The 14,095-nt window shown below is 36.0% G+C and overlaps 1 protein-coding gene and 1 long non-coding RNA gene across 2 annotated transcripts in view; one reads left to right on the top strand and one right to left on the bottom strand.

Moving 5' to 3' along the window:
- LOC142600928 (uncharacterized) overlaps positions 1–14,095 on the bottom strand; it is a 637,768-nt gene that overhangs the window by 124,571 nt on the left and 499,102 nt on the right. The gene's annotated exons all lie outside the window — the stretch shown is intronic.
- Positions 1–14,095, top strand: part of COL21A1 (collagen type XXI alpha 1 chain) — a 117,476-nt gene that overhangs the window by 99,426 nt on the left and 3,955 nt on the right. The window contains exons 20-28 of the mRNA XM_075747377.1: positions 27–80; positions 1,360–1,413; positions 1,931–2,002; positions 6,258–6,293; positions 6,988–7,032; positions 9,143–9,175; positions 12,723–12,869; positions 12,965–13,019; positions 13,285–13,485. Coding sequence (XP_075603492.1) covers positions 27–80; positions 1,360–1,413; positions 1,931–2,002; positions 6,258–6,293; positions 6,988–7,032; positions 9,143–9,175; positions 12,723–12,869; positions 12,965–13,019; positions 13,285–13,485 — 697 coding nt within the window. The remainder of the gene's footprint in view (positions 1–26; positions 81–1,359; positions 1,414–1,930; positions 2,003–6,257; positions 6,294–6,987; positions 7,033–9,142; positions 9,176–12,722; positions 12,870–12,964; positions 13,020–13,284; positions 13,486–14,095) is intronic.

Below are 14,095 nucleotides of genomic sequence, written 5' to 3'. Positions count from 1 at the left end.
TCTCCGCCTTTTTCACAAATATATAGGGTTTGATGGGACCAGAAGGCTCATTTGGTCTACCTGGAGCTCCTGGGCCTAAGGTAAGTGTTTGTGTTAATTTGCTTGTGACTTTAATAAATGACTCCTTTATAGATGACAAAATACCAGGATTTTGCAGCTAATTTTTTTGTATATTAAATATTGGTGAATCGCTGTATGATTTTCCCTATACTGCCTTATAGGTAATATCAGTCTTAAGAGAGCTTCAATCTCAAGAGAGCTTAATAAAGCTCAGTAAATGGTGCCTGTCATCCCAGGAGGTTTGGAACAATTGCAGAAATGGTCATGAGACTGTTTCAGCTTTGCAGTCCTGGAAAATGTTCTGCAATGCTGAGAGCCAGATAATTCTCAGTATACATCAGAACTTTCTACCCATGTTACAGTTATTTATATTCTAATTGTGTTAAATAGTGTTACGTGCTGCTTTTTCCATCCAAGGAGCCAAATTTATTTCAGATGTAACTTTATTGATTGCACTGCAGCTACAGCAAGAATTAATTTGACCCATGCTCTCAGGAACTAAAATAGATACTATAAATCCAGATCTGTTAGTGTAACCTTTTAATTTAATCCAAGATGAGTTTTGGCTAGTAAGCACTGAATTGTGTGTCCTAGAGGATATTTAGGAACACAGAATCCATTTTCTGAACTTTGTATTTACATTTAACTCCATTTCCACTCATACATTATTTTATATCCAAAAGTACATATATATTTATTTTAAATTTTATACTGAAGGTAACATTTTCTAAAGTGGCCAATGTTTGCTATGGTCAAGAAGATTGAATACCTATGAAATAACTAAAAATTAATTAGCTTTATTTTCTTTTGTGAAAAATGCTTTTGTTTTGTGTATTTCTCTCTCATTCAGAATATAAGGCGATTCTTACAGAATCATTCTTAATAAGCTCATTCATACAGAAGAGCATCATGAAGTAATGAATAATTCTTAGATTTGAATGAAAATTCTCATACTGCATATATGTCTAATTCCGTAGGCTACAATAAAAAACAAAAGATAAATATTTTGGTTTGTGTACACACAAACATGGTATGGCTGGGCAAGGGAAATGAGGCAGGTGGGGAAGGGACGGGTGAGCAGAGACTGGCAGATCATGTTTTGTCATCAGTAACTCATCTTTCCTGAGAGCAAGTTGAAAATTCAGGTTTCCTGTAAGGGAGCAGAACTTCAGCCTTTCAGTCACTACCCGTGCCTATTTTTAAGGCAATTTCCCAGCAGCATCTGTTTATGTTTGCTAGTCATATTACATGTGACAAAACATACTGATGTATCAGCCACACTCTTTTATTGTTATATAGGGTGATAAAGGGGAACCTGGAATACAGGGGAAACCAGGATCATCAGGAGCCAAGGTAAATATGAATCTGGAAGTATTCTAGTTAAAGAAGAGATTTATTTACTTTTCCATGATTTACTGATTTTCCATGATTAGCTACAAGGCAGTTTGTTTCAAAATGAAGCAGTAGTTAACATAAAATTGCATCAGAATCCATTTGATGGCTAATTCTTACTAATTTTATACTAGCTTTTAGGCAATGTAAGTCAGCTGTTCATGAAGTTCAAACCTGAACACATTGCCATTACTTCAGATAGTTTTATTTGTGTAATTTTGAAAAAATCAACATCAACTGTATTAAAAGGCAATTAAAAAGGACAGATACTAGAAAACTGAGGTTAAGAATTAGGAGTCCCTTTTGTGGCTTCTCTGTATTCAACATACTTTCAAAAATTCTCCCGACATTTCAATCATCCTCAGTTATAAAATTTCAAAATATCATAGCCAAACCATATCATCTGACCTTGAGAAAACACGCAATATATGTTTTTACACACAGAACATCACTGACACAGAGCTATTGTATTACTCAGGGAGAAGTAGGAGTACCGGGTGCTCCAGGTGAACCAGGCTACCCAGGCATTCCTGGTACCCAGGGTATAAAGGTAAGTATTTTTTGCAGTTTTACATTAATTGCATCTTTTATTGGAAGTAATGTAAGTAATCATTATTAAAGGAAATTCTCTTTCTAAATACATCATTATTATTAGAGAATAGTTGGTGTATTTTGGAAGACCCATTCTTTTAAAAAACAATTGTTTTTCTGTCCTGGTTTCAGCTGAGAGTGTTGATTTTCTTCATAGTAGCTAGTGTGGGGATATGTTTTGGATTTGTGCTGGAGACAGCATTGATAATATAGAGATGTTTTTGTTCTATGGACTTATTGTTGAGCAGTGCTTACACGGGGCCAAGGCCTTTTCTGCTTCTTGCACTGCCCTGCCAGTGGGATGGCTGGGGGTGCACAAGGAGTTGGGAGGAGACACAGACAGGACAGGTGACCCAAACTGACCAAAGGGATATTCCATACCATATGACGTCATGCTCAGTTTATAAGGAGCTTGGGGGAAGGGGGGGTGGTGTGTGGCATTCGGAGTGATGGCGTTTGTCTTCCCAAGTAACCGTTACGCGTGATGGAGCCCTGCTTTCCTGGAGATGGCTGAACACCTGCCTGCCCATGGGACGTGGTGAATGAATTCCTTGCTTTGCTTTGCTTGTGCGTGCGGCTTTTGCTTTACCTATTAAACTGTCTTTATCTCAACCCACGAGTTTTCTCACTTTAACTTTTCCAATTCTCTCCCCCATCCTGATGCGGGGGAGTGAGCGAGCGGCTGCGTGGTGGTCAGCTGCCGGCTGGGGTAAAACCACAACATTTTCATAGGGAGAAGAGAATGGCCAAAATGGAGAAACTTAATGTAAAATGCTACGATATAGGTATTAATGAAATATCCATTATGAATTGTAGTACATAATGGTATGATCCATGATTCTATATTTACTTAATATTATATCTTATAGCAAGTGCTACATCCATAAAGTCTTTTGTGGAGCTAGTGTAAGAACTGGACCAATTAACCCTAGGCAGCTGGGACAGATTCAGCTCAGTTAGCCTTAGCCAATAAGTTATCTGATCTAACCAAGCTGTCTGGGTTCTCTCCATATTCAGTTGAGAGAGTCTGAGCTCCTTGAGGAGTCATTAATTCACATCTCTATGCCTGCCTTTGCCTGTAGCTGAAGCCTAGACAGTTAGCTAAATTAAATGTTGAAATTTTAGATGGCAAAAGTTAGGTTATTTGGATCCTACTTCTACTGTACGGGTTGAAAATTATTTCTTCTTTTCAGACGAACCTATGTTTACTCTTGCATATGGAGTTCTCATACAGATCATGCCTTCGAGGATCTCACCATGTCTTGGTGCGGCCTTACATCTATCAAACACTGCTATAGATGTGGTTGTGCTGAAATTCTTCATTGCTGAAGAATTGCTTTGTGAACACATTGTAAAATATAGTATTGATGTTTTACTTATCTGGATAGTCATCCTTATTTTTAAAATGTAGGTATGTAGGATTTTCTGACAGTCACATGTCTTTAAGGAGTCCCAGGTTGAAAATCATAGAATCATAGAATGGTTTGGGTTGGAAGGTATCTTAAAGATCATCTAGTTCCAACCCCCCTGCCATGGGCAGGGACACCCTCCACTAGACCAAGTTGCCCAAAGCCCCATCCAACCAGACCTTAAGCACTTCCAGGGCGAGGACATCCGCAACTTCTCTGGGCAACAAAGATTATAGGCAATATTGTTCTTTGGTATATTTTGAAATTCAAGCACACAGCTTTTTGCATAACTTCAAGCTGTAATTAACATTACATTAAGTGCTTTTCTAGAGATTTTCTTCTATAAGGTGACAACATTCTACTAAAAATCTCCTGTGTACTTGAAAGCTCTCAGTTTTGTCTCAGCCACTATGGCAGAACTTTTTGTTTGACTGGAAGCTATATTTATATATATATGGGAAAAAAATTCTATAAAAATAAATTAAGTGTCTTTAGGTAATATATCTGACACTTGTGTTGGAAATCTAACAGTGTTTCCTGGAAAATACTGGAGTCTAAACTAAGGCAAAGATTCCGCCATTAATATATTCAAATTACAGCTTTCAGAATAAATAGGAAAAAGCAAAGGAAGCTCAGGGATAGTGTCGGATAGAAATAAGCAGTTAGTAAAACATAATAATGCATCTTTGTAGTATTACTAGCAGTGTAGAGGACCACCTTTTGAAGGATGAAGCCCTTCGTATAAAGGCTTTACAGAAATAGAGTTGAATCAAGTACTTCACTATGGAAAGAAGGGTTAAAAGGTAATGAAGCAGTAAGTTAGAAGGGTGGTGTTATATTTAAAGTTTTATGAAAATCCCATGCAGAAGTATTCCACTAGACTTCAGCTTCTGCTCCAGAAGGGCTCAGGTTTCCGGTATGTCCAGTGTCATGTATGCCAGCCATGGATGGATGTCTTAGGTATGCTGGAGTATTTCATATGTCAGTGGACACATATGGGGATGTCTTGGGTTGCCTAAAGCATCTTAAATCTCTATGTTTAGACAACTGAAGCAAGTCTCTGGTCAATGGAGGCTAGAGAATGATCCAAATTTAGATGAGGTTATCTTGCCTAAATGAGTTCCATTTTCCAAGGCAAGATGTAGAAAAATTAGTCTTCTGACCAGTTTCAAAACAATGATTTCCAGAGTACATAAGGACAAAGATTTCCTCGCTTAAGTCTTTCAAAATGTACTGAAGCCCAATGAAAGAGTGACCTGAGTTGAGTCAGTGTCATAACAATAGTTTAATTAGTTTATTATCATATATTCAGTTTCAATATCTGAGGATCATGTAAGGTACATGTACCCAGACAGTAATACTGGTTTTAAGAAGGGACATTTTGTTAAAATTTATGGCACCTCTTTAAATTTTAAACTGAAGAAGCTTTTGCAAAAGTCATTATTAATTTTATATGAAGATGCAAGTCAGAATATATATTGCTGGTTAACTGGAGTTACAAGTCATAAGTATGACAAACTCTTGAATTATTCAGGAAAAAAAGTGCAGTTTGGGCATCTGACAGTAAAAGTGAAGCCTTTCAGCTATAGCTTAATTTAAAACTTGAAACCAAACCAAATATTTTACATTCAAGTACAATACAACCAAATACAGCTGGCATAAATACCCTCTTACGTTCTGGGATTTTTGATCAGGAAAATATTTGCCATGACAAAATCTCCTCTTTACTACTGTTTAGCATTTAACTAAACATTCTCTTTTTTCAAAAACCAACCAGACACACACATGTTTGGCACTTAAAACTGGCAAAACAGAGCCAATCCTCCTGATTCTGTTCTTTATTAAATGCAGTTTTGCACGCCCCCCACAGATCTGTCTTTTGTTTCATGAGTTGCTATGTTCTTGGCCCAACATTTTGATTCATGTCTATTTAAACAGAGTCACACTGATTAAGAGGTCAGAGTTAGGGCAGGAGCTATCTCCCATAACTTTTAAGTTTCCTTTTCAGTCTATGAAGAGAGATAGGCCCGTTCTGGGAGTACACATTTTATACCTTGTTAATTGGCATGAATGGTTTTCAAGAGCTGCCTGTTTCTCTCTAGTGTCAATAAGATGGTGTTCAGACAACTTCATAAACCTAGATGTCTGCCTTTTAAGTACCATTTGCACCATCTGATTGCCAATCGCCCCACTAATGTTTATTTAATACAAACATTTCAATGAAAGTCAAAAGGAGTGGGTGGAAGTCGCAGTTAGTCCTTACACAGTTCTGATTAAATTTAAATATAAACATTTTTTCTGATTAAAGGAAATACTTTTTTCTTTGTTGTGTCATGTATAACTTCAACATTCAATGGGTTTGTAGTAAATCTTACAAAAATTATTTATACTCTGTTCTCTGTGGGTGAAGGCAAGCATGCTTAGTGGTTAGCATTCATATGAAACTTAACCCATCAGAAATACTGGCCCCCCTCCCTGCCTACATCCTCTCCACTCCCATACACTGACTGGATAAAATCCTGCTGGATTTGCCACCTCGTTATGTTGTATTTTTTTAATTTTAACTTGGTATATGAGTATTCACTTTTTTATAGCTCCTTCTTTGACAGATTCCCTTCTTAGTATAACTTTGTGTGCTTTTCTCAGTGTTTTTGTACAAGGGGATAAAGTGATTTGTTTTCATTCAGTATAAATAAAAGCTATTAGATGTTTCTTTTGTATTTACTGTGTTAAATGAAAACACAGACTACATGTCTTTGAGATGAATCATGTTATAATGGAGACTTTTCTTCTAATATTTTACAGGGGGACAAAGGAAACCAAGGTGAAAGTGGTATCCAGGTATATCAACTTTGTTTCTGATGAAATCATCTGGCAACTATTAATACAAGTCTTAGGTGTTAATTCAGGAGCTTTATTTTTGAGATTAAGATCCATAGAAGGTTTGCTTGAAGAACAGCAGCAGCAAGCTCTAACTCTTCTTCAAGGAAAACTGCCCAGTATGCCCAGTATGAATTTCCAGCTGCATTTCGGGGGCTGAGCAGGCTATTGACATTTGGTGCAGAGCTGTGTGGTCCTAGCAATGGTGGGGGCTCAGGGGTGTGGGTTGTGCTGCTGCCTCAGGGGGCTGGGACATGACCCAGCACTGTCCCCGGGTGGGTTCTGTCCCTGCCTGCCGCCGGCACTGTGGCAAATGCTCACAGTCAAATAAATGCTACCTGGCCTCTGCCTACCTACTATGTTGTACCAAGTGGGATTTTCCTCCTTGTTATCCAAATGTCATGGAAATATCTACAAGAAAAAGAAGAATACCATGTCACTGCTCAAATCCTAACTTGCCTCCTCTGTGTTCAGAGTAGAAATTGAATCCTTCTGCACAGTTTCTACTCTAAACTCTTGAAGAGTAACTTTTCAGATTGATTGGACCTGGTTTAGGATGAGATTTTAGGTTTTACCTCTTTGTGTTATTTTTGGTAGTTTAATTATGTCTCCCAGATAAACGTATATTTTAAGAAAATGTGCTTCTTTTCTGAAGGGGCTGAAAGGAGAAAAAGGAAGACAAGGAAATCCAGGCTTACAGGTACTGTTAAAATAGTGATCCTAGTTCAAGAGAGCCATGATTCATATTTGTTTCTTAAGATTACTTCCATCAACATGGATAGTTCTTTGCATCAGGTGAAATATATTTATGTATAGCATGATTAATAGTTATATTATATAAATAGTTATATAAATGACCTCTTAACCTTACTATTTTTTAAATAGCAAATACAGCACACATAGAGAAGCTGGAGCCACACTTTTCTTGGCTGTGCACTGTGGAAGGATGAGAGAAAATGGGCACGAGTTGGAACACAGGAAATCCCAACTTGATATACAGGAAAAGCATTTTGCTTTGAGAGTGGTCAAACACTGGAGCAAGCTGCTCAGAGACTGTGGCAAAACCTGCCTGGACAGGGTGTTGAGCAGCCTGCTCTAGCTGGATCTGTTCTGAAAAGGAAGTTGAACCCATGGAGGTCCCTTCCTACCTATATGTTTCTGTGATTCCAGAATACTATATCTTGAGAAACAATCCAGAAGTACATTTTTCTGGATTATTTTATTAAATCCTTAATTATGGAAATTTTTCATGAAACAATTAGAAGTAATACAAAATGCAGATAACAGCACAAAGTGGCTTTTGTGTAAAGGTTGTAAGAGCGATGCTTGAGATGTTAAGATTTTGCATGTACCATGCTACACTTTCATGTAATTCATTACCTTCTAGACTATACTGGGAGTCGGTATTGACGTCTTCTGTGCTCATAAATTACAGATGTTTCCTGTTTCAGCTGCAAATCAGAGGGATCCAGTTGTTTCTCTTTAACTCTGGGCCAATGTATCCTGATTGTGTCATAGTTGGCTATCTTGTTATACCACAGAAAATAACTGTTAGTATTTATAAATACTTGTTAACTGCATAATCTATGTCGTGTCTAAACAGAGAAGTATTTGTTAGAGGTACATATCTGAAACTAGACTTGGAAGGAAGTCACAGTTGCTTTTTTCAGAATTACGACATTGATACAGCTGCCTGTCTAGCCAGGAGTTGATTCCAGTGGAGCATGGGCAGGAGATCTAGATTGTATGTTAGCCTAGTTTTATCACTCTCAGGGGTATGTAGGTTGACAGGAATCTGGTAGTAAGGCTGAGCAGGCATTTTTGAAAAGAAATAGTTTAAACTAAAATGCTAGTCATTGGTATTAATGAAATGTAATGTCCTACTCTAGTATTTTACAAATTAAACTTTTTGTTTTTTTCTTTTGCAAATAATGGATAATTTTTTCATATATTTGTTATTTTAATCATAAGGTAAACCAAAGTGATAGCGAAAGAAAACATTTTTTCTTTCCAGATAGAATGATGCAACTGAATTGCTGTTGCTTGCTTTTTTTTTTTTTTTTTTTTTTGAGAAAGCTGAAAAAATAATACAGACTCGGTCTAAAATTGTTTCCCATGCTTATCTAGTTTGGTCAGCAACCAAAACATCAGTCATTCAGATACTTCTGGTAGACAGCACTAGGTCCTTCCGAGGTTTCTCAAGCCTCCACGACTTCTCAAAGATACAATACAGATTTGCTTGTCCGTAAGAGTATGTCAGAAAAGTGAAAAAGCCTGCACTGAGCTGCCATCTTGCCATGGAACTTAATGATCAATAAGAGCATTGAACCATTTGGCAGTAACGACAGCAAAATCATTTGCCAACATGCAAAATCTGGCTTACGGACTGTGTTTGTATTTCAAAGGCTGTGAACTAGATTTTCGTCTAGTAAGACAGTATTAAACCAGCAGAATCAGGGGTTTCCTTTTGCTAGAACAAAAAAATTTATTTATTTTGTAGAGTGAATAAGGTTTTGTCTATGTGTCTATATTATGTCTATTTTTTATATGTATGATATATTCCCAACTTATCCTTTTGTCATATGATATTAAAGGTATTACTAAAGTATTAATTCATCATGATACACATTTTTCATCCTCATATGCAGTTTGGTTTTTTTGTACAAATACCAATCATAGAATCTTTAAAAATTGACATTTGTGATTAATTATTGGAAACAAAGGACAAAAATATTATTTTTTATTCCAAGTAATTTGGGTCACCTTGGTTTTTTTAACTTTTTTTTTTTTTTTTATATTAATTCCTAAAGGGTGTAGAAGGATTGAGTGGAGAACGAGGAGAGGTAAGTATTTTGTAATGACAAATATAGTATTACAAAATGATTCCGTTTGTTTCTGCAAATTATGTGATCTGTAAAATGTGTGTTTACAGTCTTGTTTCCGTACTCACATCTCTATAAGCAACAGAACAGAAATGAATTGAGAAATATCAGAGAAGAGAAGTATTAGTTAAAAAGAGACATAGTGAAATACATATTTCATGAAATGAATGATGAAAAAAAAAAAGCCAAGTGTGCGTGTGTGTATATATATATGTAGCCAAGAATATACTTTAAGATAATTAAAGAAACAAACAAAAAATAAATGAGAAAGAGCTGGTTGAAGATAGCAAATAACTAAAAAAGATGTAGAGATTCAAAGTTCATTGAAAAATAAAAATATATTCATAAAAGAATACAGAATAACGATCAAAATGATCCATATTGTTCATCAGCAGCCAATAATAGCAGGGCAGGATACAAAAATAAGGACCAGGATACACAAAGAAGATCCATCTTCTTGTATACCTTCATTCTTTTTGGCAGGCAACAAATTAGGGGCATTTAAGCTAGAGATCAGGACCCTTGCATTTAATGTCAATTTTGAATTTGCCTTATTCCTTTTGAACTGTGCTGATGTACTATATTTTCAACTTCCATAAAAGTCTCTGGTAAAGACTTCCACAGCTGAACTGTTTGTCTTGTGTGTTTTAACCTTCACCAGTGAGATTTCTTTATGTGCCTTTATTTCAAAGCTAATGAAAGGGAATATAGCGAAGCCTTTGAGAGATTGACTCAGAAAATGCAGGGCAGAATTCTTTTGCTCTACTACTAAGTTTATTCAGGAATAATTCAACTCAGGCTGAAACTTGAGGGGCATAAGGGGAAGCCTGCTTGGACTGCTCTTGGTCTGTCAGAAACTGCATTTGTTGTTCTCCAGGATTTTTTTTAAAGTTCCATCTTTTTTTTTTGTGTTTGGCTAATGTAGATATATTTATGGCCAAACCTTTTAATCTTTGTGTTGCATGTTGTTTAAAAATTAGTATTTAAAAGATTAACTTTGCTAGTTAATTTTTATTTATTCCAATATTTAGTGAAATCAGGGTACACATTGTCTCATTAATATAATTCTTCTTCAATTTTATTTAGAGGTTTCTTTGTTCGACCTTTTTTCATTAAAGTGTTGTTGCATAGCAATAACTGGACATATTCATTCGAATCTCAGTTCTCATAATTAAATAATTTTATGCATTTAAACATATAATTGCCCTATATGCTGCTGTGGTTCTATGAAATACTTAAAATTACAGTATGGCTTATAGGTGTTTTGCTAAATCATTGACAAAATTAGTAAAAGATTCCTTGTATACTATTGAACTAGCCTCTTTAAATATTGTAAATCATGGTAATAACATCTTTATTCTCAAAATCTTTTTAATAATATTCTTACTATATGCTAAGACATGATGATGTCATTGTCTTTATCTGTCAGACCTATAAAATTAGTTTATTTTTATAAAATATGTTGTCTTTTGTTAGACTCTGACTCCTCAATAAAAAGTAAAAAGTTTTCTTTTCCTTTTTTTTTCAATTTTCTTTGCCAATAGCAAAGGTCAACAAACAAGGCCACACATGGGATGTGGCTGAGCATTACAAGACCAAGATATACTGCAGAAAATGTTCCCTCAGCAGTTTCATTTGCTTTTTGGCAAGTTCTGCAAGCAGTTGTGCTGATCCTTCCAACGTTTCGTCCTGGTGTTTTTATACTGGCTTCTTGCCTGTAATGTTTTTCTACAATAGATGCCGTTTTCCCAATATTTCACTGGTTCTTAATGCTTTCTAGCCCCTTTACCATTTATTCTAAATAAATCAACTTGCAAGTCAGATGCCTTTTATGTAAACATAGTCCATAGGTGTAAAAGTAATTAAAATTAAACCAAATAACTTCTAGCTACAAGAACAGCATGATTTTCAGATCCCAGCACATATAGCTTCTTGTATAGCCACAGGCAGCTACATATGCTCCATATGTTTATCTCTGAGCCTTGCTGACTCTGATAAATGGAAAAAATAAATAAATTTGTAATTATGTAATAGACATGAATAAGTACAAATCTACATGGTGTAACTAAGATTGTCAATTCTCTATGACTACAACACTCAAGTTGACAGTATCAGGAAAATAAAATACAATTACAATCTTGGAAAAAGTCAGTGCTCAATTACTGTATAACTTTGGTAGTGGGAAGAGGACTGCTGTTCAATTCATGCATGGCATCTTACTGCTGGAGGATCTTTCCAGCAGTACTCTTAGGCACTTGACTGACATCTGTCACATTTTTTCTCATTTCTCTGCTTTTTTTTAAGAGGAAAAACTACCTGCCTTATTTTGGTGTCTAGCTCTCTGCATACAACTGAGTAATCCGATACTGGATTTGAAGCTTGCTATCCTGTAATAATTCATGTAGAGAACTCAGGGCATTGTTACTCATTCAGACCAAGCCAGAAAGCTTTGGATTTTTCTGATGTAAAGAATTTTGATAAGTACTATACAGAATGATACAAAGTAATGTAAATACCATATTTTAAAATTCAGTATAAGTCTATGAAGACTGTATGCCTAGCTTGCATTATTTGCTCCAGTAAGTTTTGTCATACATAGTAATCCTGCTGCCTTGTTTCCATAATTCCATCTAAAATAGTTGGAAAGGGCGAAAGAAAATTTTGAAGCAACTGATAACATTATGCAGAAGCTATGCAAAAATGGAAGGAAAAAAACTCATCAGGGAGGAAACATAGTATACTAACTTTAATCTTGGGCACGCACCAAATTACATTGTACTGATGTTTTGTTGGCTCCAGCATAGGGAAAGAGTTCCGCATGAACTATTGCAGTAGGTAATTCCATACATAGAAGAACCATTGCTTTGATGAAGATATATCAAAATATTTTCCAGTATTATTTTAACCTTTTCCAGTGAAGCAAATGAACTATGGTTGTTATCAATCATATGGAGAATAAATGAAGTCAGAAAAAAAACAACAAAAAAACCCTAACTGAAATCAAACTATTTTTTCCTTTGTCTTCTACACTACAGGCATAGGGTAAAAGTCTTGATTATTATAGTAAGTAAGTTTACCAAGAACTTCAGTGATGCCAGAATTTTACTTCTAATTTTTCCAGCCTTCTAAGGATTTTAATGTACTGTAACAAATTATCTAATTCTCATGAAAAAGTAAATAAATCTTTCCTTCCATATGTTAATAAGGAAGACTATTTTGGTTTATATTAATTAGTAAGTAAAATGAGTCCTTAAAAAAATATAATGGTAATTTATTTTTTGTTATATTTGGTAAATAATTGTATCTGAAAGTTACGAAAGAATCTGAAAACTTCAGTACATTTTAGTGAAATAGATTTCATCAGTATCAAGTTAATTTTCAGTGACAATTATATTCATTTTATGAAGATCATCAATAGAGATTTTCTCAGAATATCCTTGCTTGGTGCTACCTAGCTTCCAAATGGTCTGGGAAGATATGATTGGCTTTTCGTTGGTTTTCATTCCAGAAAGGTGAGAAAGGAGATCCAGGCATTCGAGGCATCAATGGGCAAAAAGGAGAATCCGGTATCCAGGGTTTGGTTGGACCTCCTGGTCTCAGAGGTCAGCCAGGAGATAGAGGACCTCCAGGACCACCTGGATCAGACGGAAAACCTGTATGTATAGGACCTCAAACTCATCATTTTGGATACCTTAAAAACCCCAAACAAATGCGTGCTCTGTTTTTTTAACCATTCTCTGTTCAATTCAGGCACGAGAATTTTCAGAAGAATTTATTCGACAGGTGTGTTCAGATGTACTGAGAAGTAAGTTTGAAAGCCTCTTTACTGTTCTTTCTTTTTTGAATGTGCTAAAGCAGTTTCCTGATAATTATAAAGAAGCTTTCTAGATAGCAAGATTGATATTGCTGCTTTATCACTTGTTTTCCTGTAGGTTCCATACTTTACCATCTTGTTTCCTAAAGGTATCATATTCTCTAAAGAGAGGAAACTGTTTTAGTGGCTAAGGGGCAATATTTTTATATTTTATTGTTACAGCACCCTAAGCAATCTTTTGTTTGAATTCTCCTAGCCCAGTTGCCTGCCATCCTCCAGAGCGGAAGGCTACAAAACTGTAACCACTGTCAATCCCAAAGCGCTTCCCCGGGACTTCCAGGACCACCAGGTCCAAGAGGCCCTGAAGGCCCAAGAGGGTTTCCTGGTTTACCAGGAAATGATGGCATTCCGGGGCTGACAGGCATCCCGGGTCGCCCTGGGGCTCGTGGGACAAGAGGTACTGTGTGCATGCATCATGGTGCTAATGAGCTTTATGACTTTGTTTTCTGCTTCCAGTTTTGAAGGGGATTAGTGCAGGGTGGAGTAAGGGAATAGCTGGGTTTGCATCACGAAGTGTAATTGAGGACACGGTTCAATGTAAAAATTTCACTGCTTACAACGAACGCGTCAGAAGAAGAGAAAAAACAGAATGCAACAAGATAGCTAGTGTTCAGTTTTACTATTGTCAAACTGATCTTTTTAGAGAGGTCTTAGTCTCATGTAAATGTTTGTAACAGCATTTAGATTTTTTTTAGATCAAATATGCTTAGACATGGATTTCAATGCATTTCCATGTTTTCTGGTTTATTTTCTTCCAAACTTCGTTTCTGCTATTTTAAAGAATGCTACTCACTGGCTATTTACTGTCTGCTATCCTGTAGGCTGATTTTTTTGGGCATGCAACACCTTTATACTCCCTCTGATTTCCTGGGGCTTTCTCCTTTTTTTCTTTTTATCTCATAAGGATTTTTACGCATTTCTTTATGCTCTTCTTAAACATTCTGGTTTCTTTTTAGGCAAGCTAAGCTTTATGCTTTCAGGTAACTCACCCGTCCAAGCATTCCAAC

The sequence above is a fragment of the Balearica regulorum genome, chromosome 3, assembly GCF_011004875.1.
Source record: "Balearica regulorum gibbericeps isolate bBalReg1 chromosome 3, bBalReg1.pri, whole genome shotgun sequence".
Taxonomy (NCBI): Eukaryota; Metazoa; Chordata; class Aves; order Gruiformes; family Gruidae; genus Balearica; species Balearica regulorum.
The sequence above is the reverse complement of the archived record's forward strand: the minus strand, read 5'-3'. Positions and strand labels throughout refer to the sequence as shown.